The sequence below is a fragment of the Marmota monax genome, unplaced genomic scaffold, assembly GCF_021218885.2.
Source record: "Marmota monax isolate L192 unplaced genomic scaffold, Marmota_monax_Labrador192_F-V1.1 WCK01_AAM20220418_F8-fsc00014, whole genome shotgun sequence".
Classification (NCBI taxonomy): domain Eukaryota; kingdom Metazoa; phylum Chordata; class Mammalia; order Rodentia; family Sciuridae; genus Marmota; species Marmota monax.
Window position 1 is genome coordinate 37851345 of NW_026695222.1, and position 22527 is coordinate 37873871.

Below are 22527 nucleotides of genomic sequence, written 5' to 3' on the forward strand. Positions count from 1 at the left end.
CCCTGCGCCGCCGCCGCCGAGCCGCTCAGAGTGCGAGCCAGCCATGGCCCGAGCGCCCGCCCTGACCCTGCTCCTGCTGGGGCAGCTCCTGGCGGCCGCCGCGGCGCAGGTGAGCGGCCCGCGGCCGCCCCGGCTCGACCCGCTCAAGGGCCGTCGAGGGTTTGGGACTAAGGCTGGAGGTCCAGGCGCGCGACCCGGGACGACCCCCGCCGCGCCACCCCGGACCGGCCACCTCGCCGCGGCCGCGCGGAGTCCCGCTGAGCCCCACCGACGCCGAGACGCGTCGGGGACGAGCCCTGGCGGATGAGCCCTCGCGGGCCTGGCCCGGCTGCTGCCGGCACTGCCACGGGGCTGGAAGCACAATGTCGCCTTTGTTCCTGACCACTCCTAGCCAGAGAGATGCAGTGGTTAAACTGCCCGCTGGCGCCAGGCTCCGCAGGGTGGTGGGCTCTAGTTCAGACCCCAGAGCTGCTTGGAGGGGAAGAAGGGACCCTGTACCCTGAGCAGACTGGAGGGCTGACTTGTGGGACTGCGGTGGGGTAGGGATACCTCCCTAATGACTTTTCTACATTTCAGAAAGCAGGACCTCGAGGCCCTCCTGGCCCCCAAGGGCCACCTGGAAAGCCGGGCAAGGATGGCATCGATGTGAGTTGGGGGGTGGGCTGGGCTGGGGGTTCCCTGCATTCTAGCTCTGGTCCTAGCCTTCCTGATGGAGGCAAAACAAGTCCCACCTTCAGAGCTGGGGTCATACAGGGTGATGAGCCAGTGCCCGTGTTGGACTGAAGGGACAAAGACACTCCTTGTTCCTGCTCCGGGCAGAACCTGAGGTGGGGTAGCATGGTGGTCCTGGGGCCAGAAATGTGGACACTGAGGTGTGTTTCTGGGTCTCCTGAGGGGCTGTGCTTCTGTGGGATATGGGCCCTGGGGCTCTGTGCTGGTGTGGGGCTTGTCCTTCTGGGTGGATGGGGGTTGTGGGTCTTGTTGGGGGATGCTGGGGGCTGGAGCCAGTCTTGGAGGGGCTCGGGGACACATTTAGCCCCAGAGATGGCATCCTCTGTGGTATCCTGGGCCTGTGTGAGCCCAGTGATTTGGGGAGGCACAGCTCCTACTGGGGCAGCTCCTGGCGGCTGGGATGGTCCGGGATAAAGACCTCCCCTGTCCAGCCAGCCACCTCCAGGAAGGGCAGGGATCCCTATAGGGCCTGTCCTCACCTGTTGTTCCCTGTCAGGGTTTTGGGAGGGCCATGGAGAGCCACATGGACAGTCCCCCACAACCCCTCCTCAGCCTCCCTGCAAGTCTCCAGCAAGCTTTGCCTTGATGGCCATAAGCCTCCCTTCCCCCACCACAGGGCAGCTGTTCTGGGGTCATGTTGGACTACATCCTAGGTGGCCCAGGGCCTTGGCCTCCCAGTACCCCTCTTACTGGGGTTGGGCACCTGGGTCCTGGGCTCACACTTAAACCCTGGCCTCTCTCCCTCTGCAGGGAGAAGCTGGTCCTCCAGGTCTGCCTGGGCCCCCGGTGAGTGTCCTTAGCTGGAGAGAGGGGCAGCCTCTTTCCATCTGGCGAGGAGGGATAGACACAGAGAACAGAAGGTCATTGACGCCATGTCCCACCATGCTGGGCCTAGCAGAGGCCTCAGAGGGCTGGAGTGGGGGTTGGAGCCAGGAAGAGGGTGGGAGGAGAATGTGTGGGATCCGATGTCTCTGGAGGCAGGGTCTGGCTGGAAGCTTTCTTTGGGCCAGTGCCCAGGCAGGCCAGGCAAGGGGGACAAATACAGCTCTGATGGTCTCCCCAGCCTGGAGCTGCCCCAGGCCCCTCAACTCGTCCAGCTGTAAGGACTGAGGGCACTGGAAACACTGGCAATCCCACACGGGCTGCTGGCCTGGGGTGGGGAACCTGAATCTACCAGGTAAATTACTACTGATGGGACTGAAAGACGGGGAGGGTAGTCTTCCTGGGGCCAGCGTTCTTGGATGCCTAGGTGGTACCCGGCATTTCTTCCTTGTTGAAGACCAACGTTTGAGGCTGGACCCTCCCTCACAAGTCTGCCCTTTCCTCTTGCTCAGGGACCAAAAGGGACCCCAGGGAAGCCAGGGAAGCCAGGAGAGGCAGGTCTGCCGGGACTGCCTGGTGTGGACGTGAGTGTACAGCCCCGGCTCCTCACAGACTAAGGGTCACCTTCTAATTGGTGTTCTCCCGCTGGGCCTGCTCAGGCTGGAAACCCAGTCCTGACAGAAGTCTCCAGAAGTCCCCACAGGGGTCCCTGGCCCCGGCCCAGACCCTGCCAGGCCTGGTGGGGGACAGAGCCAGCCCACAGCAGAGCTGGAGGTCCTGCCAGCTCTGGCTGATGCAGGAACAAGTGCCCATTGTCAAGCTCCTCTGCCCGTGCTGGCCGGGGGCCCTCCTAGCCCAGCCTGGCCCTGGAGGTTGAGGTGGACTGGAGGCTGGGCTCCAGGTTCAGCAGGCCAGAGTCTGAGAAGTAAACTGCTCTCTGAGCAGCTGGTCCCCACAGGGCCTGCAGCTGGCTCCCACTTACTCCCCCACCTCCCAGCTCTGGGGGAGCTAGGTCCACAGACGGCAGAGCCAGACCAAGGGTTGTCACCTCTGGGCTCGTTTCAGTGAAGAAAAGATCTGTGTCCATTTTTGTTTTGGGGGTGGGGGACAAGTGCTTCCCATATGGTCTCTTGATCCCCTATTCTGATTCCCTCCCAAGGGTCTGACTGGGCGGGATGGACCCCCTGGACCCAAAGGTGCCCCTGGAGAACGGGTAAGTTCCTGCCCCACGTCCAGTGGCTATGTCCCTTGGCCAGGTGGTTGCCAGGTGGAGTTTCCTATGCCCACAAGGCCAAGGGGCTGGAAGTTCTAAGAGTGGTGACCATGACTGTATTGGCTGGGCCCCTGTCCCCATAGAGGAGCAGGCAGGCAGAGGGTGCCAGGTGGCCAGCCACTGTGGCTGCCTCCCTGTCCCACACCCACGTCTGGTCAGAGTTGTCCTGGGGTTCAGACTGTGGAGAGCTGGTGTGGTTGGGGGGTGGCGACCAGCACCAGGTACCCCATCCTCAGAGTCCTGGCTGCACTGGCACTGTGGCCAGCCTTCTGTGTCCCACATCGGACTGTCATGACCATCATTTGAATTCACCTGGTACTTTCTTTAGCTGATTTCCCCTCCTGTGGCTTCTGAGAGTAAAACAGTCCTACCAGCTCTCTCCTCCCTCATGAGAGGTGACTGGCGGCCAGCAGGCGCTCCTGGCCCTAGGCGCAGAGCATCGCCAAGAAGAGGAAAGCTGGATAGGGACACGCCTGTCCTGACAGCCTGCCCTCAGGAACTCTGTGTGCAGCATCTGAGCTAAAGGCTTCAGAGAGGAAGCAGCTGATGGCCAGGGAGGCCACTGATGCCCACCTGGGATGGGCTGGTCCCAGGCTCTCAGGGAAGCTCTGGCTCCCATTCAGGCGCGGGCTTGTGCCTTCCCGGGGCCTGCAGACCTGTCATTGCAAAGGCAGGGGATGCGGCAGCAGGAGGCCGCAGGCTGACCAGCTGCAGCACTTATGGCCTCTTGGGGCTGGTGTTGGGGGTGCCTCCTGGAGGGAGGGGCTCGGGGCGCCTCCGCCTGGCTGGTGCCAGCCCTGGCCTTGCACTGCCGTGGTGGCTGAGCCCCCAGCAGCCTTTGCAGGAAGAGTGTTGTCCTGGCCACCAGGACAGCAAGCAGAGGATCCCACCCAGGCTGCTGGGGCAGCAGAGCCCCTTTTCCTTTTTGGTCTTCCGTGAAAGGGACTTCTGTCCCTGTTCCTCCTCCTTGGAGGAGTTGGATCAGACTTTGGGGCGGCGGGGGGACAGGCCCACCGATACCCATTTTCCTCCTCAGGGAAGTCTAGGACCTCCGGGGCCACCCGGGCTGGGGGTGAGTACTGTCCTCTCCGTGGGGGTTTGAGCCAGAGTGTCCAGACCTATCAAGCTGCCCCTTGTGGTCTCCCCTAGAGGCTGGGCCCTGGAGTGGGGTCCTGGGGTCCGACCTAGGCTGTGCCCTTTGTGGGGGTCTCCTGGGCCAGCCACCAATGCCCTGAGGTGCCTTCTGTTGCCTTGGGGTGGCAGGGCGAGCCCACCCTGAGCTCTGACCCCGTGCTTGGCTTTGCAGGGCAAAGGCCTCCCTGGACCCCCCGTGAGTACTGCACACCCTCATGGCCTTCGCCCAGGCCGCTGAGCTCCCAGGGCTGTCCCCATACCCAGAGCCCACTTGGGCTGGGGTGTCCCAAACCGCTGCAGGGGTGGAACTTCTCAGGATATGACCCATACCCAGAGCCCTTGTCCCTTCAGAAAGAGCACACTGGCCTGGGGGGGTCCCTCCCCAGGACCCGTGTGGCTCCTTGGGTGCAGGCTCCCTCCCTCTCACTTCTTTACTCCCCAGGGAGAGGCGGGAGTGAGCGGCCTCCCAGGTGGCATCGGCCTCCGTGGTCCCCCGGTGAGTGGCTCCCCCTGCCCATAAGTCCAAACTCAACTGCAGGGCTCCCTGTCCCTCTTCCCCATTCCTTGTGGTCATTGACAGAGCCCAGGCAAGGGGACATCCCAGATATCAGGACACCACACAGGCTGAGCCAGCGCAGGTGTTGTCCAGGGAGAGGAGGGAGCTGGGGGTGTCCTTGTCCTTGGGCAAAGCTGGTCCCCTCACTCAGGTGGGGCTGGCCCTGTTTGAGTCATGATCACTCCCCAGGGACCCTCTGGACTTCCAGGCCTGCCTGGCCCCCCAGGACCTCCTGGACCTCCCGTAAGTACTGGGTAGGGGCCCTGAAGTCCCAGGCATGGACTTCCCTAGAAGCATACAAGTGCTGGATTGGACCCTCACCCAGACCACATGACACTGGAGATGCTGGCCACTCCCCAGAAACAAGCTGGGGCAAGGTCCAGGCCAGAATCTGAGGCCTCCCTGCCCCAGGACAGGTGGTTTCTATCATTGTCACATGCACTGAGGATGGTCCAGATAGCACTGTCACTTGGGAGATGGGATGAGGGGTCCCCAGCCTCATGGGTGGGGGAAGTCATGGTGAAAGTGGGTGGGAGGGCAGGTGGACTCAGCTGCCCCCTTCTGTGTTTCAGGGACACCCTGGGGTCCTCCCCGAAGGTGCTACAGATCTGCAGGTGGGCACTTGTGGCCATTTGTGAAGGGGGCAGGGGGTGCTTGCTTTAGCGGGAAGCATCTGGCCCCGATCGCCATCTTGGGGACCCCCAACACAGCACTGCCTCTGGGAAAGGCCCCGCTCTGCATGGCAGGACGGCAGGGCCCGAGGGAGCTCCTGCTGACGGGTGCTCAGTGCGGGCAGGTCAGGAGTAACCTGGGGCCCACCCTTACCCTCCCCACCCTGCCCTGCCACCATCTGGACCTACTTTGTTCCTCACAAAGCCACTAGCCTTGTGGGGTGATGCAGAGCTCAAATCACTACAGTCACGTCAGATGAGAACTCAGTCCTGCACCAGCCGCTCTGCCCTGGGCACGGCAGGCAGTGTGTCCCTCGTCACGGACTTTTACCTTGGTCTTTGAGCCCTGTCCTGAGCCTGGGGCACAGGGTCTGCTTCTCTGTCTGTGAGCTGTGCGCAGTACAAGCACCCGTTTCCATGGAGAGAAAGTGATAATGCCTTTGGCTAACGCTGAGGGCTGTTTGCAGCTGTCCCTCTGCCTGTGGGCGGAGTGCTTGACCAGGTCATGTCCTGGAAGGGAGGGCTTAGGGTTCTTCCCCACAAGAATGCTGGACGCAAGGACGGGCCACAGTGGGCAGTTGACAGGACTAGCTCTGCCTCTCTGCCCAGCCTGCCCAGTGCAGTGTGGAATGATCTAGAAATCTACATATCCTCCCAGGGTCCCCTGCCTCCGGCTCAGGGTGCCTTCAAGCCAGAGCGTCATACCTGTTGCTTGGGCTCACGGTAGCATCTTTCCTAAAAGCCACCAAGCGCCTGGTCAGAGGATGAGGTCTCTGGTGGAGCCAGCAGTCCCCCTGTGATTGGCTGCTTGGAAACCCAGCACCTGCTCAGAAGGTGGACGTCTGGGAGGGAAGCCCCCAGCCACGGCTGGCCTTGCCGCAGCCCCTCGCCACAGCCCCAGGCCGGCCCTGAGTGGCGCCTCGTCTGGGCTCATCCGCGGTCCCCCCATGGCGTGGCCTTCCACGTGGCCTTCCACGTGGCCCCTCAGGATGCTGACTTCTCTTGGGGACCCTGCCCTGTTGGACTGGGGTCTGACTCTTCTGTCTTCCAACAGTGCCCGGCCATCTGCCCACCGGGTCCCCCAGGTCCCCCAGGAATGCCAGGGTTCAAGGTGAGTGGTGGCTGCAGGGGGACTTGGGCTGAGCTCACCTCCCCACTGTCAAGAGGCATCTCCTCGTGGCGGGGGGATCTCAGGGATATGGGGGTCCAGGGCATCACTGGGGGAAAGTGGTGTTGGAACCCCTATCCCACCCTCTCCACCCCAGTAACATGCTGAAACCTGGTGTGGCTGGGCTGGGCCTGGACTGTGGCGATCAGAGGAAGCCCAGAGAGGGCAACAGGGCTGGCCCAGGGTCCCCTGGTAGGTCACAGTGCCTCCCAGGCCTGTTTCCCCTACCTGGGCCTGGGTCTTTGGTCCTGAATGCTGTGGTGTTACTGTGGCTAGATCCTGGGCTGACTGGCTGTATAGGCCTCAGTTCAGTGCTGCTTGAGGAGGGTGCCCAAGGGTCTGGGGACTATGATTTCTATGTTTGCTTTCAGGGGCCCACGGGCTACAAAGGGGAGCAGGGAGAAGTCGGCAAGGATGGTGAGAAGGTACCATGCTGACTGTGCCCGGGCACTGACCCTGGAGGGCCTGGCCTGGGCTGGGGGTGGGCCTGGACTCACCAGGGGAGGGTGGCACAGCCTCACGGGCTCCCCCCAAGTTGACACCTGCTGTGTCTGTCCCCTAGACAGGTCTAGCTGGTCAGAACTGGTGATTGGAGCAGGGTCCCTGGACAGACCCCCACCAGCCTGACTTCATGTGAAAGCTCCCCTGGGGTTGGGAGGGGTACCCGAGTGCCTTGGCCCCACATGGCCTGAAGAGGCCTCAGCAGTTCTTGCCCCTGCTGACAGAGGGCATTCGCCCCTCCTCACCTCCGGCTGGGAGCGAGGTCGAGGACACCCTTTAGTGTGGCAGGAATGACCAGATGAGGACTGGTGCATGACGGTAGGGGCCACACCTACTTAGCCAGGAGGGGTTGTCTGGAAGGGCCAGGGGACTGTGCCACAAGAGACCCCAGCCCCAGCCCGGGGAGGGGCAAAGCCCAGGTGACACATGACCTCTCTGGAGCCGTGGGTAAGTGACCCTCACTCAGCCTCTCTGGCTCAGATGTGACGTGGGAGCAGTGCCCCTTACTGCCTGGCTCTGGTGGGCCCTGGAGGGCAGCGGAAGGTGCTAGAAGAGCCAGGATGAACCCCTGACCACCACTTTCTCCATTGCAGGGTGACCCTGGCCCCCCTGGTCCTGCTGGCGTCCCAGGCACCGTGGGGCTGCAGGTGAGACCAGTAGAACGGGAGCCCCACAGACAGCCGCCCTCAGACTTGGGGACAGTCAGCGCAGGACAGGGGCTGGTTCCACTGTGCGCACCGAGCTCCCCCAGAGCCCGGCCCGCGGTGGCCCGGTGCCTTCCAGGTGTGCAGCTCCAGCTCTCTCCCAACAGGGTCCCCGAGGATTGCCAGGACTTCCAGGGCCACTTGGGCCCCCTGGGGACCGGGTAAGTTCTGCTGGGCTTGTGCGGTGCCATGGCCAGCCACGGCTGGCCCAGGTGGCTGTGGGGCCTGGGCTTGTCCTGCCCCCACCTTCGTGTGGCTCAGGGTTGGAGGTGCTCAGCCGCTGGCACTGGGCTCTTCCCATGAGCCTGACTGGCTGCCTGTGGCCCCCCTCTGAGTCCCTATCCCTACAAAAGAATCCCAATGCCCGCTCTCCTTTGCAGGGTCCCATTGGGTTCCGAGGCCCCCCTGGGGTTCCGGGAGCACCTGGGAAAGTGGTACGTGTGCGTCTGGAGTGGAGGGCCCCATGTAGGCCCAGGCCCTCTGGCCTCTCCTCCTGCTGCTGCCCCCTCGGAGACCTCCCCTGCTGTGGCTGGCTGAGCCCCAGGCTTGCTGTCCCAGGGGCACGTCTTGGTGGGCTTGTAGCACACCTGGGGGGTGGCCACAGTACTGGGGGGATGGTGCAGGGTTCCTGTGGCCTACCTGGGAGCCCTACTGCAGCTGGGGACACCTGAGGAACTTGTTATGGGAGGGTCCACCCTCTGTAGGAGATCTGCCCCCTCAGTCTTCCTGGAGGTGAAGTGGGTCCTCCCTCTGACCCCCCATGACCCTCAGTAGCATCTGTCTGGCCATCTCTGGCCACACCTGGAGGGCTCCCATCAGGTCACATGTCAGTCTGGCTCTCCTGCCTTCTCTGTGACATTTGTCATTTTCAGGGTGACAGAGGCGAGAGGGGCCCAGAAGGTTTCCGTGGCCCCAAAGGTGACCTTGTAAGTACAGACTTTGATTCTCTAGTCTTTTGTGGACGAATCTTATCTAGTCTTAGCTGGTGTCAGGGGTGGGGGTACATGTGGAGGGACCTGAATGGGGTCTCGGGGACCTCCCCATTCCAGGCTGTCACCTGGGAATGGGTGGGGACAAGCTGCTGGACACATTGGGGCTTGGCCCTGGAAGGACCGCAGCCCTCCCCTGCCCCTTAGCCCCTCCCAAGCCTGCACTGAAGCCCTTGGCCCACCCCAGGAGGCAGCTGCTGCTGCAGGGAGGGGCACACAAGGGGGACATGGTGCAGGGCCCCGGACAGAGCACAGTCCCCAGGGCCCAGGTTCTCAGCCGAATAGTGGGAACAAGGGAGAAAGCCGCTCTCGGTCTAGGTGTGCGAGTCCTGAGCCAGGCGGGCATCTCCTGAAGTGAGCCAAAGGGACGGCCGTGCCCGACGTGCCTGCCTGCGGTGACTTCCACACGTGCCTGCGAAGCCGAGGGGCTGGGAGTCCTGGGGTGCTGCAGCGTCCATGGCACCACCCAGAGTCTTCTCCACACTCCGGTCCTTGGGTGGCTGCCCCCACCCAGAGCATGTGCCTCGTGCCTGGAGGGCCATGGCTGGAGACTCCCCAGGTGCCAACTGCTGCTCTTCCATCCCTCTGTGTCCTTCAGGGCAGACCCGGTCCCAGAGGGATCCCTGGAATGGCGGGGCCAGCTGGCGAGCCGGTGAGTCCCCGTGCCTGCCGCAGCGTGCTCAGGCAGGAGGCCCTGGAGCCGGCAGGAGGCCCGCGCGGCTGTGCTCCCAGCTGGGCTCTCCTCGCCTTTGGATTCTTTCATGACGCTGGCCGTGCACACCCAGCAGGCCTCTGACCACGGTCAGACAGGGGTCCCTCCCAGAAGGGCCCATGCGTGGTCTAACCCTTGGCTGTTACCTTCTCGACAAAGTAAAGCTGGACGGCCAGCGGCCCTGCGTTTCCCTCCTGCCCCCGCCTGAGATCCTCTGCCACCGCAGCCCTGCAGAGCCCAGGGACCAGGCAGGGCCCGTCTGCTTGCAGAGCTCATGAGCAGGAAGGGTGCCGGTGGGACTGGGGTGCCCGAGCGTCCTGGGCACGCTGCCTGGCCAGTGACGCCAGCCTGCATTTCTCCCTGGGCTGGTCTGTGAGGGTGGCACAGGTTGTCACGTGCCCTTCCCCGTCCTTAGAGCACAGCACCTCCCAGGTGCTCCAGGGACAGACCCCACTGCAGGGGGCAGAAGAGGCTGCCCTGAGGGGAACAGGGCTGTGGAGGAAGGGGAGGCCTGACGCTGTCCCCTGTCCCCAGGGCATGCCAGGCAAGGATGGCCGGGACGGGGTGCCAGGACTCGACGGCGAGAAGGTGGGTGCTTGGCAGGCTGGGAGAGGGTGACTGGGGAGAGCCGGCCTCCTGAGGCCTCAGCGTCTGTCTCCCTCCCATCCCAACTGCTGTCCTGGCAGGGGGAGGCTGGTCGCAGCGGAGCCCCAGGAGAGAAGGGTCCCAACGGGCTGCCGGTGAGTGCCTGTGCGGGGGGCGGGGTCTGCAGGGCTGGCTCCTGTGGGTATCCCTGGGAACTGTACCCTCTGGGGTCTGGCTTAGCCCTGGTGCCCAGTGGGACCTGTGGACAGGGGCCTGTGGTGTCCAGGCCTGTGTCCTCATGTGCATGGGGACATGCAGTGTACCTCTGCCCATCCCTGGGTACTGCAGGGCGTCTGTGGGCCTTGCCTGGGCTCTTGCAGGGACACTACACCAGAGGCAAGGGAAGCTCAGGGCCCACCCTTGGGTCCGCAGGGCCAGAGGTGGCCTGGCCCCTGCCTGAGTGCGGGAGGACTCGGCAGCCTTAACTGGGAGCTCTCTCCTGCAGGGCCTCCCTGGACGAGCAGGCGCCAAGGGCGAGAAGGGAGAACCGGTATGTGCAGCTTCCTTCTGGTGAGGGGCAGGCAGGGTCCTGTCCTGGGAGGCTGAGGCCTTAGGCTCCCCTCCATTCTCCAGGGTAGAGCTGGGGAACTGGGTGAGGCTGGCCCCTCCGGAGAGCCAGGAGTCCCTGTGAGTACCCAGGTCCTCCCCACTCGTGGGCACGGAACCCTGGCCCTCCCTGACGTGTGTTTGGGACCCGCCCTTATACCCTTTTCTCTCTGGTCAGGGAGATGTTGGCGTGCCTGGGGAGCGTGGTGAGGCTGGTCACAGGGGCTCAGCGGTGAGTGGGCACAGCCCGGAGGAGTGGGCGCTGGCTTCTGAGCAGGACAGGGTGGCACTATGGGGGTACTGATGGGCCAGCCTCACAAAAGCTGGAGATGTTAGAGATAGAGACCCTAACTCCTGGTCCCTCACCCACGGGGGCGGGGGTGCTTGCCTGGGCTGCCCTGTCCTCGGGTCTCTGTGCCAATGCACAACTTAGAACCCAGCAAGTACAATGGAGGTGCCTAAGCCTCGAGCCTCCACAGGGATTGCCGGCCAGCAGCGGCCTTTTGTGACTGACAAGCGTCTGCCTTGACAAATAGGGCCTAAGAGTGTACCTGAGCTCCGAGACCCCTCACTTGTCCCCTGCCAGGAGGTGCCCTGCTTTTGTCCCCAGCAGCGTGGCCTCAGATGACTTGGGACTAGCCCCATGTTGACCTAGCTGCATGGGGAGGCAGAACTGGGCTCCCCAGGCCGCAGAGGCTCCGGGGTCCCCTCCGGGACTTCTGGGCCTCGAGGCATCTGCTCACACTCTGTCTTTCAGGGGGCTCTTGGCCCACAAGGCCCTCCGGGAGCCCCTGGTGTGCGAGGCTTCCAGGTGGGTAGTGTTGGAGTGGGAGTTTGGCCTGGTGCAGTGGCCAACACACCCAGGCCAGGGCAGTGCCCTCTGGTGGGCTGGGCAGGAGAGGGATCCTGGCCAAGTTCTCATGGGCACCCACGGGCTGGAACTTTGTCCACAGGGCCGGAAGGGCAGCATGGGAGACCCCGGCCTTCCAGGTCCCCAGGGTCTCCGAGGCGATGTGGGTGACCGGGTAAGTGGCTATCCTGGCAGGTGAGCCCTGCTCTTGTACCCCAGTGGCCATTACCACTGCCCGTTGGATCCAGGCAGCAAGAAGAGTGCCCCCAGCTGCCAGTGGGCTAGCCCACTCTGCTCGCCTGGGTGGTGACATTCTTTGTGGGTGAGAGGGAGCCTCCAGCCCCAGGGGGAGGTGTGGCGGGGGAACAACCCAGTAACTGGGGCAAGGTGTGAGGTGGAGGCCCAGAACCCATGCCCTGCACCACCTGAGGGTGCCAGCTGAGGCTGGATTTGGCCAAGAGTCACACTGCTGTACAGTAAGTCTGAACACCAGTGTTCCAACAACTGGAAATTTCCAAGATCTTTGCCTGCCAGTCTTGAAATCGATGACAATATAAGCTTGTGGAGGACCATGGCTCAGGGTGCAAGGCATGCCCCCCTTTGGTGGGCAAGGCCTCAGTTCCCAAGGCCAAGGGAAGAGGCTTGGGTTGGTCTGGCTGTGCCACCAGGTCCCTGGGGTCCAGCGGATCTGCCTTAGGCTGTCCCAGTGGGCAGAGACGGAGCCCTTTCTAGAGTATGCACACGGCCCTGGTTTCAGAGGCAGGGAGCTGTTTCCCCCACACAGTAGGACAGGGGCCCCTTATTAGCCTCTGGACAGGACATTGCAGAGGTCAGGGGACCTGCCGACAACACTGGGGCCTTGGAGAGGTTTGCAGGGCCGGGCTGTCCCAGGGGGTGAGGCAGGTCCTGGCTCCCCTGCCCCCACTCTCACACCTCCATAGGTTCACACACTTTGCAAATGGATTTTTTTTAAGAGGAGATCCTAGCAATTCCCAGACATGTCCCTAATTTTCCAACCTGATGGGAAGACAATTAGGATCTTTGCCTCAGCAAACACACCAGGATGACACTGTCCTGGGCTGCATGTGCAGTGACAGCTTCCCAATCCACGGTCACCACCAGCACCAACTTAAAGGACCCGCTCTTCACCAGGACCAAAGGACAAGGGGCTCTGGGGAAGCTGGCACTCAAGGGACCGAGGCCAGAGCAGAGCTGAGTGCACAGGGGCAGCTGGCCTGGGAACAGGCCTTCAGGCCCTGTGGGGGGAGGGGGCGGTGTTGCTGCCTCCCCACGAGGAGCCCTGTGTGAATTCCTGGGACCCCCTAACACACGCCTTCTCTCTCCAGGGCCCAGGAGGTACCACAGGCCCTAAGGGAGACCAGGTGAGCCAGCGCCGGGGTCAGGTCAGGTCTGAGTCCTGCCAAAGTGCAATCCCAAAGTCCTCCGGCTTCAGTGGCTCCGTGCTGTTTGGCTCTGGGTCTGCTTTTAGGGTTCTGGACGGCTCCCTTGGGTCTCATTTCCCCTCCTCATCTTCTTCACTCCTGCTTAGCAAGTGACCACAGCTCTGCATACCAGCCTCAGGTGGAGCAGGCCGCCTTCCTGGTACAGACCCCTGGCCGGACAGATGCTGTGGAGCCCTGGGTGCAGTGGCAGAAGCCTCCGGTGCAGAACACTAGTGTTGCAAAAGCGTCTCTAGGCTCTTGCCCCGCGGCCAGCAGCACGTTAAAGGCGCCTGCTTCTCCTGGAGAAGCTCAGGGTGGGGGGGCTGTGGCTACTGCTGCAGACCCTGCTTCCTCCTACGCCAGACGCTGCCGGGGCCTTTCCATCTAAAACCACACACAGCTCTGCCCGGCACAGAAAGCCTCGTTAGGCAAACATGTGCCTTCAGTTTCCGTCCCTGGCTAGGTCGTGGGTCTCAGAGGCCGTGGAACCAGTTCACAGACAGGTGCCTCATCTCAGGGATGATGTTAGACACCTGATGTCTGAGAGCTGGCAGTGCAAGGCGAGGAGAGCTGCTGCTAAGGCTGGAACTCATTGCAGGGCATGGCGGGTTCCGATGGCCTTCCTGGGGACAAAGGCGAGCTGGTAAGTGAACCAACTAGTCCGTTTGGGTGGGGTGCTCTCCCATGGACAAAGTCAGTATCTGCAGATGCTAGCAAAAGAACCAGCAGTGTCTTGGGCAGCATGGGGAGAAGTGCAGTGTCCCCTGGGCACCAAGGCCTGGGCACTGGCCATCCTTGGAGTGAGGGGCGGGGCCTGGCTGGTGTGGGTGCTCGCATACTGAGATGGGTCTCACCCGTGACCTGCTCTGTGCAAGTCACTCCTCCGTGCCTCTCGGGGGAATCGACCACAGCTGGGGCCTAACCAGTACAGACTGCACTTCCCAGAGAGGACTCAGGCCGAGCCTAAGGTGAGCTCCTTCACCTGCCAGCTCAGGCTCCTGCCTCTCCTTCCTGTACCCGAGACGAATGACTATGATGTCCTTGCTGGCTTTCCAGTGGCCAGGCTCAAGCTATAGCTGAGTTTTCTTGCCCTGATGTCTGGGGGCAGAAACCGCCTGCTCCCGGGTAACACCGCCAGCCCAGCATGACCTCTCACTCCTCTAGCCAAGACGATCTCGTTAGAGGTGCTTTATTTATTTTGGCAAATTCTTAAATAGTATTGATAAGCAGGAGCCCAGAAATCGCCCCACCCAGCCACCCTGAAACTGACGGGATGGTGGGTCATGACCGAGAGGGACAGAGCTGCCCCTGGAAAGCCCACAGGGGTCTCTGCCCCTCTATCAGCAAGCGCAGAGGGCCCTCTCCCTCAGTCCTTTTGGCTTTGGCTATGGGCAGTCAGCTCTGGGTGTGGACAGAGGGGTGGCCAGGCCCCAGTCCTCCTGCTGTCTGGTTAGGACCTGGGGCCATCATTGTAGGTCCCGGCTGGAGAAGGACCCGGAGTTTTAGGACAGAGATGTTCAGCTCAGTGTCAGTTGGGATACTGTAGTAAAAATAATGAAAACACAGCAAATGGGTATCAGAGTGTTTCAGTCAGCTTTTCACTCCTGTGACTGACAGAACTGAACCAGAACAATTTAGGGAAGAAGAGTTTACTTGAGGCCTCACGGTTTCCGAGGTCTCAGTCCATGATGCCGGCTCCGTTCCTCGGGGCTGGAGGTGAGGCGGAACATCAAGCGGCAGAGTGGCAGAGTGGCAGAGGGAGCAGCTCACATGGTGACCAGGAAGAGAGAGAGGTTCCACTCCCAGACACGAAGCCGTGCCGCCATGCCCCCTCCTCCAGCCGCACCCTCCCTCGCCTCCAGCCACCACGCATTGATCCCATCATTTGATCAATTCCCTGATTGGGTTAAGGCTGTCCCAACCCACGGAGGAGTGCCTCTGCTAAACCTTCTTGCATTGATTCTCACGTGAGCTTCTGGGGGTCACTCACATGCCAACCACAACAAAAGAATATGATGCAGCTACTAAAAAACGTCAAGACTGAACGACCTCTCAGCCATAGCAAAAGCACACGCAGAAAATCAAAGGGGGCTGGCCCCGTGACCACCCCATGATCCCCGCAGGTCTGAGGCTGAGGAAGGACAACCACAAGCTCCCGGCCAGCCTCAGCTACTTAGTGAGGCCCTGTCTCAAAATGAAAAATAAAAAGGTCCAGGGATGTACCTCAATGGCAGAGCTCCCCTGGGTTCTATCCCCAGCCAAAAAAAGTTAAGTTAGAAGGGAAGAAACCTGTCAATAATATTTTGATGGGTTGTAGATGATTTTTAATTTTTTCCTCGACTCTTAAATGTCCAGGGGCTGGGGCTGGGGCTCAGAGGTAGAGCGCTGGCCTGGCACATGTGAGGCACTGGGTTCAATCCTCAGCACCACATAAAAACGAAATAAAAAGGTATTGTGTCCACTTATAGCTAAAAAATAAATATTTAAAAAATAATAATAAGGTGCCAGACGGGTTCCTCGGCAGTCACTTCCCACTCACTGACCATGGTCTCTCTGCAGGGTCCCAGCGGCCCCCTTGGACCTAAAGGAGAGGTGAGTGCCCGCAGGCATTCCCACGGCAGGTCCCGGGAGCCCGCAAGCCCACCCGCCTCGGCACTGCTGGCCCCGCAGGGTGCTGCCCAGATGTGAGATGGGAAAATGCTCCCTGCTCCGAGCCGCTGGGGTGGCAGCTCCTGGCCATGGGCCAGGTGTGGTCCAGCCCTCTTTGTCCTGCTTCTCTACAGGCTGGAGATCGAGGGGAGCTGGGCCCCAAAGGCATCCAAGGACCCAATGGCACGAGCGGAGTCCAGGGCGTGCCTGGGCCCCCAGGTCCTCTAGGCTTCCAGGGCGTGCAGGGTGTCCCCGGCATCACCGGGAAGCCTGGAGTTCCGGTGCGTGGCTCTTTCTTCTCGGTTGGTGCTGCGGGCAGTGGGCAGTGGGTTTAGATGGTGTGTTTGCTAAACGTCAGGTGGGGTCCTGGGCCTGCCAGCATGCTGCCCCTTGCTGATGACCTGGGGGGTGACTTTCAGGGGAAAGAAGCCAGTGAGCAACGCATCAGAGAGCTGTGTGGGGGAATGATAAGCGGTATGTCCCCTGCTGTCCCCTTCCCTGCCCCTGGGTCCCAGAGCCTGGGTCCATGCAGCCTGCTGCTCCTCAGTCACCCCCTGCCACCCCACCTCTGGATCCTTGGTGTCCACACCTGAGCTCCTGCCTCTATACTAGGGGAGCCTCGGCCTGGTGGCACACAGAGATGCCCTAGGTGTCTGCTGAGTGCTGCGTGCTGTGGACAAACCTCTGTGCCCTGGAGGGACACTTCCCTAGGTGCTCCCCAGTGGCCGTTCTTTGCTTCTCTGATTCTTAGAATTGAAGGCACTCCAAGGAAGGGGGGTTCTCCCATGTAGCCCTCAAGGTCCCCCAAAACAGTTAAAACCACTTTTAGTCAATATGCAAAAACTTCCTCATGCTGTCCGTGAGCGTGTCTGATCCTTCTGAAGTTGATGCTTGTCCCTGTCTTCCAAAAGAGCAAATCGCACAGTTAGCAGCGCACCTGAGGAAGCCTTTAGCACCAGGCTCCATCGGGCGACCTGGTCCAGCCGGCCCCCCAGGGCCCCCAGGTCCTCCCGGCTCCATCGGCCACCCTGGTGCTCGAGGACCCCCTGGATATCGTGGTCCCACTGGGGAGCTGGGAGACCCTGGACCCAGAGGTGAGTAGTGGACTCTCTGTCCCAGCTGCATAAGGAAACCCAGACAGTATGAAAGCTGCCCCTCCACACTGAGGCGTCCCCTCTGGAGGCACAGGAGGACCTAAGGGCAGCCCAGGCCAGGCCCGCCTGGGCTGAGCTCCCCTCACCCAGCCCAGAGCCTGGCGGGCACGTCCAGGCCCCCAGCAGCAGGGCTTATCTAGGAGTGCTGTGAGAACACAGAAGGTCCAGCCGTTGGCCAGCAGGTGTGGGTCCTCCAGGGTGGCTCCTGGAGGCTGGACCGTCACCCCTTCAGGGCCCAGCACAGTTAATTCCTCACCAATCCTGCAGGAACTAGGACATTTTCTTATTGTGATATTTTTCTCAAATACCATCTGAACAACATTTGGTGGGGAGGGGTGGACCGCAGTTTGAGGAGCGGATGCACAGCAGCCCCCCCTATACCTGGAGGCACACAACTTAAGGTAGGCTGCCAACAGGAAGGTGTCTTGTAGCAAAAGGAGAGAATAAAAATTCAGGACTCTTCCACTTCAGGAATCATGAGAGTCAAAGTCCTAACTTGGGCAGGAGGCACAGGTCCTATGTGGGCAGTGGAGGCCTGGCCCAGTAGGGGCCGGGTGCCCTGAGGTGAACTGGGCACCAAGAGCACAGCCCTTTCCATTTTAGAATGCTCATGGGAAGCATCTAGCCTGTGGCCAGTCAGGGTCTGAAGCTCAGATTCCAGCAGCTGACCAGCCGCCTCTGCTTCTCAGAAACAGCTCAGGACGTTCCAAAGGGAGATTTTTTTTGAGGTCCTTCCACACGTCCGAGATGCATCGTAAATGCTTTAGCAAGTGGAAGATCCTCCAGTCAGCAGTGACATTTCACTTGTTAGGATCCCTAGAGACTGAGGAAGCTCAACACAGAGGGCAAACACGTCAGTTCACCTGTCCACATGCTGCTGCTGGCCCAGACCACTATCCTTGGTCACCTTAGATCATGACTTTCTCATGCTTTCTGTGCTGTCTAGTGCCACACAAGAAACTGCACGCTTTAAAAACAGACCAGATAAGATTTTCTCCAAGCAGAGACCTAAATTTCTTCTAGAGTTTTGGGAAAATAAAATCCAAACACCACATAATCACCTTTACAGAGTCTGAGAAAAGCAGTTTGCAGTGTTATTAAAGTAAAGGCCACCGCAGAGACGCAGGCATCACAGGACGTCCCTGGGACCGGGTCAGCCCTGTTTCTGTCTGAAGGAGGGCAAACCCTGCAGAGTGTGCTTCTGCACCTTGCGCTGGGGGTCTCTGTCTCCATCGGCAGAGCAGACCTGGGGATGTCCGGAGGTCACTGTGCAGTTCACAACATGCACTCAGGACTGGGCCTTGGCTGTGCCTCCATCTGCCCTCCCAGCAAGCAGGGTGCGGGGTGGGAGCACCCCACCAGGACACAGCAGGCAGACAGCTTCCTGGAGCATCCAGGCCACTGGAGCCACTGCCTGCCAGGGAGGCCAGTCTGCAACTCTAGGGCCACGGAGCCGTCCCCCACCGGATGGCAGTGATGGCTCAGGATCGACTGCCAGTCCTGCCTGTGCTTCTCTTTTTTGGGGGAGGTGGGTACCAGGGATTGAACTCAGGGGCACATGACCACTGAGCCACATCCCAGCCCTATTTTATATTTTATTTAGAGACAGGGTCTCCCTGAGTTGCTTAGCGCCTCGATTTTGCTGAGGCTGGCTTTGAACTCGAGACTCCTGCCTCAGCCTCCCGAGCCGCTGGGATTACAGGCTGCGCCATGGCGCCCGGCCTGCCTGGGCTTCTCATCCACTTCAGCAGCTACAGCACTGAGATGCATCCACAGATCACAGCTGAACAGAGGCCGTGGTGACACCGTCGGCACAGGGACACACCCACACAGGAAAGCCTCTGCCTCACGGCGCAGCAGCACTGACCGAGGTTCAGTCTGCAGGGCAGACTCCTGGGGTCACTGTGCCCTCAACATCCCGGCTCCAGATCCCGCAAGACCAGTGTTGACACACCTCTGTCATGACAGGTTTTAACACATCCCTCTCTCTCCGTGGCTCACACAGACCCAACACAGACACCTAAGACTTGAGTACGGCAACTAAGGACATTTTAGATCACTCTTAGGTCACTTATGGTTCAAAGGTCATACAGAAACCACGATTGCCAAACGAACACACAACTGCTGAAACAGAACCAGGCTGCCATCAGAGTGGCTGCCAGAGGTCAGGAGGCTCCTGCTGCCCGCAGACTAGGTGGGGACACCGGCCCTTCCCTGAAGAGCTCTGCTGCAGTAAAAAGCTTGTAAAAGGTGGCCCCTATTTGTGATGAGGTGGGGTCCAGCACTGTCACTGTGTGGTTGTGGCAGCGGTTCTAACCATGCACCTATGTCCTCCCTCCTCGCAGGAAGCCAGGGTGACAGAGGAGACAAGGGTGCAGCAGGTGCAGGGCTGGACGGGCCTGCCGGAGACCAGGGGCTCCAAGGTAGGAGGCCACTGTCATTCATGGGGTTTACATGGGGGAATACTGGGGTTATGAACATGTCTCATTTTCTTAAAAGGAAATGTTGTGGGTTTTTTTCTTTAATCTGGAATTGGACCTAGGGGTGCTTGACCACCAAACCACATCCCCAGCCCTTTTTTTATATTTTATTTAGAGGCAGAGTCTCATCAGGGTCTCGCTAAGTTGCCTTAGGGCCTAACTAAGCTGCTGAGGCTGGCTTTGAATTCAAGATCCTCCTGCCTCAGCCTCCCAAGCCACAGGTATCACAGGCTTGGCCACTGTGCCTGGCTTGGCAAGGCATTCTTAGAGGCAAGATTAGGAACTCCCTGAATAACCACTTTAGCATCAGCTGGGGGCTTGTGACCCCCTACATGGGAGGGAGGAAGGGGATGGCCAGTCTGAGGGCAACCTCAGCAACTTAGCAAGAACCTGGGTCAAAGTGAGAAAATAAAAGGGCTGGGAATATAGCTCAGTGGTAAAATGCCCCTGGGTTCAGTCGCTAGTACGGGGGAAAGAGCACTTCACTATGCAGAAGTCCAATCAATCATCACATCTTCCTTATCCGTTTCAGCTAAGTAGGTTTGGTTAAATCCTGTCTAACGAAAGCTATTTAGTATCTATTTTGGTCAAACAGAATTTTCTCCTAATTGACCCACATGTACATTGAATGCGTCCATTTTAATGTTCAAAGTGGACACTCTGATGAGGGAGGCAGTGTTGCTGTCCCCAGCCACAGCCAGCCCCCATGTCCTGAGCCCCTCGCAGCCTCCTAGTGTGGGCATGACAAGCCCTGCAGGGCCGCTAGAGCTGGACACCAGGCTTCTGGACACCTCAGGGGGCAGAGCAGCCGCCACACCCCTCCTCCTCGCACACCCTGTGTCCCTGCACCAGTGTGGCCTTAAGTGTCACACATGTGGCCCGGTGGACAGCACCTGCAAGCAGCACCACAGCACCTGCAGGTGGCTGTCGGGCACCCCCTGCCCCCCAGGCCACCCCAGGCCACCCCAGCCCCTTCCCTGCCACACCCGCTTCCTCGCTCGCTCACCCCAAATCCACTCTTCACATGCACCTGGCAGAGCCTTTCACGCTGGAGCGGGCTGCACCCTCAGGGCCACCTAGACTCCGCCACCTGGCTGACTGTGCCCCACCTCCCCTACACCTGCCCCTCCCACCCACCTGCAGCCCTGCCAGCCTCTTGGCCAGCTGTCCTCCCCTTGGGATGTCGCACAGTTGGGAGATAACCAGTGCAAAAAGGCGGGCTGGTGTGGCCAGCAAATGTGAACTACTGCCTCTCCTCAGGCCCTGTGGCCTCTAATTCCGGCCTCCTTGTCTCCAGGGCCACAGGGTGTGCCTGGCATCAGCAAAGACGGCCGAGATGGTGCTCATGGCGAGCCTGGGCTTCCTGGTGATCCGGGCCTTCCTGGCGCAGTCGGGGCTCAGGGGACTCCAGGGATCTGTGACACCTCAGCCTGTCAAGGAGCCATGCTGGGAGGGGGCGGAGAAAAGTCAGGTGCCCGGAGCTCGTGAAGGAGAACTTGAGGAAACCAGAAGCGTCGGTGGCAATTTGAGCAAGAGGCTCTGACAGGGTCGCGGCCTGGCTATCAGGAGCAGCGGGCACCACTGGCCTGTCAGCCAGGAGGCCTCGGAGGCTGGCACATGGCCACGGCCTGTCTCTGCAGTATTTACAGGGGCCGTCCACCTGCGACAGCATACCTCAGACACACGCCCTCTGGGAGGACACGAAGCCCACGCCTGGAGGGACGTGAGGTTCTGTGTACAGACCTGCCTACGACCCACAAGCTAGAAGACACTCGGCAACTTGTTTACATCACACCCACGTAAAGACCCCGACACGATCCCAATAAAATGACGTATTCAATCTTCAGATCAGTGACAGGTTATGGTATAACAAAACCAGATAATTCCATGTACTGTGTCCCTCTACACAAGTCCATCCGCTTTACCTGCTTTCTTTGTACAAACTCGCGTCTCCAACTGACAGTATTTATTGAAGGTGCCTGTGCCTGTGCTAAGGTCTATCGGATCACCTGTCGTAATAAATAAAGCCACGCACTGGAAACTCCGCTCCAAACATGCAGTTTATTACAAGCAAAGTAATGACTGGCAATATGAAAATGTGGGCATTTAAGCAATCTACCGAGAAAATGTTTTATTTTTTATGGAAAAAAAGTAGCTTTAAAGAAAGTCTCTGGAAATTTTTTGGCAAAAGTTTTAAAATAGTACTGTATTTTGCAATACAGAGTACATGAGACTGGAAATAATTACAAGGGGGAATGATATAACAAATGAAATAAAATTTCCAAACTAGTAGTTAAGAACAATTTACCTTCTTCCAATTGCTAAGGGGGCATTTTTAAAATGTAAATAAAATAAGTAAAAAGCAATGTACCTTTTAAGACTAAAGAAGTTAGAAAGGATGTTAATTTTTCAAGTTATCATGTTAAAAAAACATGATGGAATCAGACAGATAATTGAAAAATGACTTACTCATTATCAAGATGTCTTCATCCCCAAAAGGTCTAAGAGGACATTAATGGAGAAGTATTTTGTTCTAGATAAATACTTTTACAAAATGTGCTCCCAAAGTCCCTACTGGAGTCCCATCAACTTGAGCCAGGTCCTTCTCATGTCAGGCGACCAGGGTGGAGCTCCAGGGTGGTGGAACAGGTGCTGTTTACTCCCAGGGTCCCTGTTCAGTCCGTCACTTGATCTCCATCGCAGGGCTGCTCTGCAGACTGCCCTGTGCAGGACAGGCCACCAAGGAGTCCGGTCTGGTCAGCTTTAGCCTTCTGCCAGTTTTACCGCAAAACACACTCTCAAATTCCTAAAGTCGAGAAGTGATCATTAATGTACTGAATTCTTAAGATGTGAACAGTGCTATCTTCAAAGGCACAAAAGGTCCCTAAAAGGAGCTATGTAAACTACTTCAAAATACATGGCTTTCAGATGTCACCATTTAAGGGGTGCCTGTGATAGAAACAGGGGTTCACTTTCCCCAATAGTAGTCACCCTGTACGTGTATTCTCATTTAGCTTTTCGAAATCAATTCTCAACCTGTCTGACCAAATTGTAAAAGCAGCCATAATGTTTTATTGTGATAAAAGTCACATTAACGTACAACGTACTACTTTAACCATCTTGAAGTGTTTGGGCAGTGGCATCTACACTGTTCAACAAAGGCAGGCCCTGCCCTCCCACACACTGGTGAGCGTCCCGTGGCCAGGCAGGTGTTAGGTGTGGTCACTGAGATGGCTCTGTACGAGGTATGATGAGGAGCTGTTCCCTGCAAGGGCGGCAGTGGTCCCTGCTCCTGACACCCTGCTGCTCTCCACTCTTCAAAAGGCCCCAATTCTAATGGCCCACCTGGGCACAAGGGCACTCTCAGCCTCACAAAACAGAGCCCCGGGACAGTGCCACAGGCCTCCGCCTGGACTCCACCGAGCCCATCCTTGCCACAGTTTACAAGAAACACAGGCAGCAAAGCATGTTAGTCACCACCATGAACACGCAAAATACA

The 22527-nt window shown here is 59.4% G+C and overlaps 2 protein-coding genes across 3 annotated transcripts in view; one reads left to right on the plus strand and one right to left on the minus strand.

The window, feature by feature from the left end:
• Nucleotides 1–21320, plus strand: Col9a3 (collagen type IX alpha 3 chain). Its single transcript, XM_046433429.1, has 32 exons — nt 1–109; nt 577–645; nt 1483–1518; nt 2067–2138; nt 2714–2767; nt 3864–3899; nt 4134–4157; nt 4404–4457; nt 4707–4760; nt 5090–5131; nt 6243–6299; nt 6728–6781; nt 7451–7504; nt 7669–7722; nt 7942–7995; nt 8434–8487; nt 9149–9202; nt 9797–9850; nt 9949–10002; nt 10353–10397; nt 10481–10534; nt 10632–10685; nt 11211–11264; nt 11407–11478; nt 12650–12685; nt 13344–13388; nt 15305–15337; nt 15529–15675; nt 15814–15868; nt 16306–16488; nt 18894–18971; nt 20326–21320. The coding sequence occupies exons 1-32, from the start codon at nt 44–46 to the stop codon at nt 20514–20516; spliced, it is 2043 nt and encodes a 680-aa protein (XP_046289385.1). The 5' UTR covers nt 1–43; the 3' UTR covers nt 20517–21320.
• Tcfl5 (transcription factor like 5) overlaps nt 21071–22527 on the minus strand; it is an 18085-nt gene continuing 16628 nt past the window's right edge. For both annotated transcript variants that reach the window (XM_046433432.1, XM_046433431.1), the window contains exon 6: nt 21071–21834. In XM_046433432.1, coding sequence (XP_046289388.1) covers nt 21712–21834 — 123 coding nt within the window. In that variant the 3' untranslated portion in view covers nt 21071–21711. The remainder of the gene's footprint in view (nt 21835–22527) is intronic.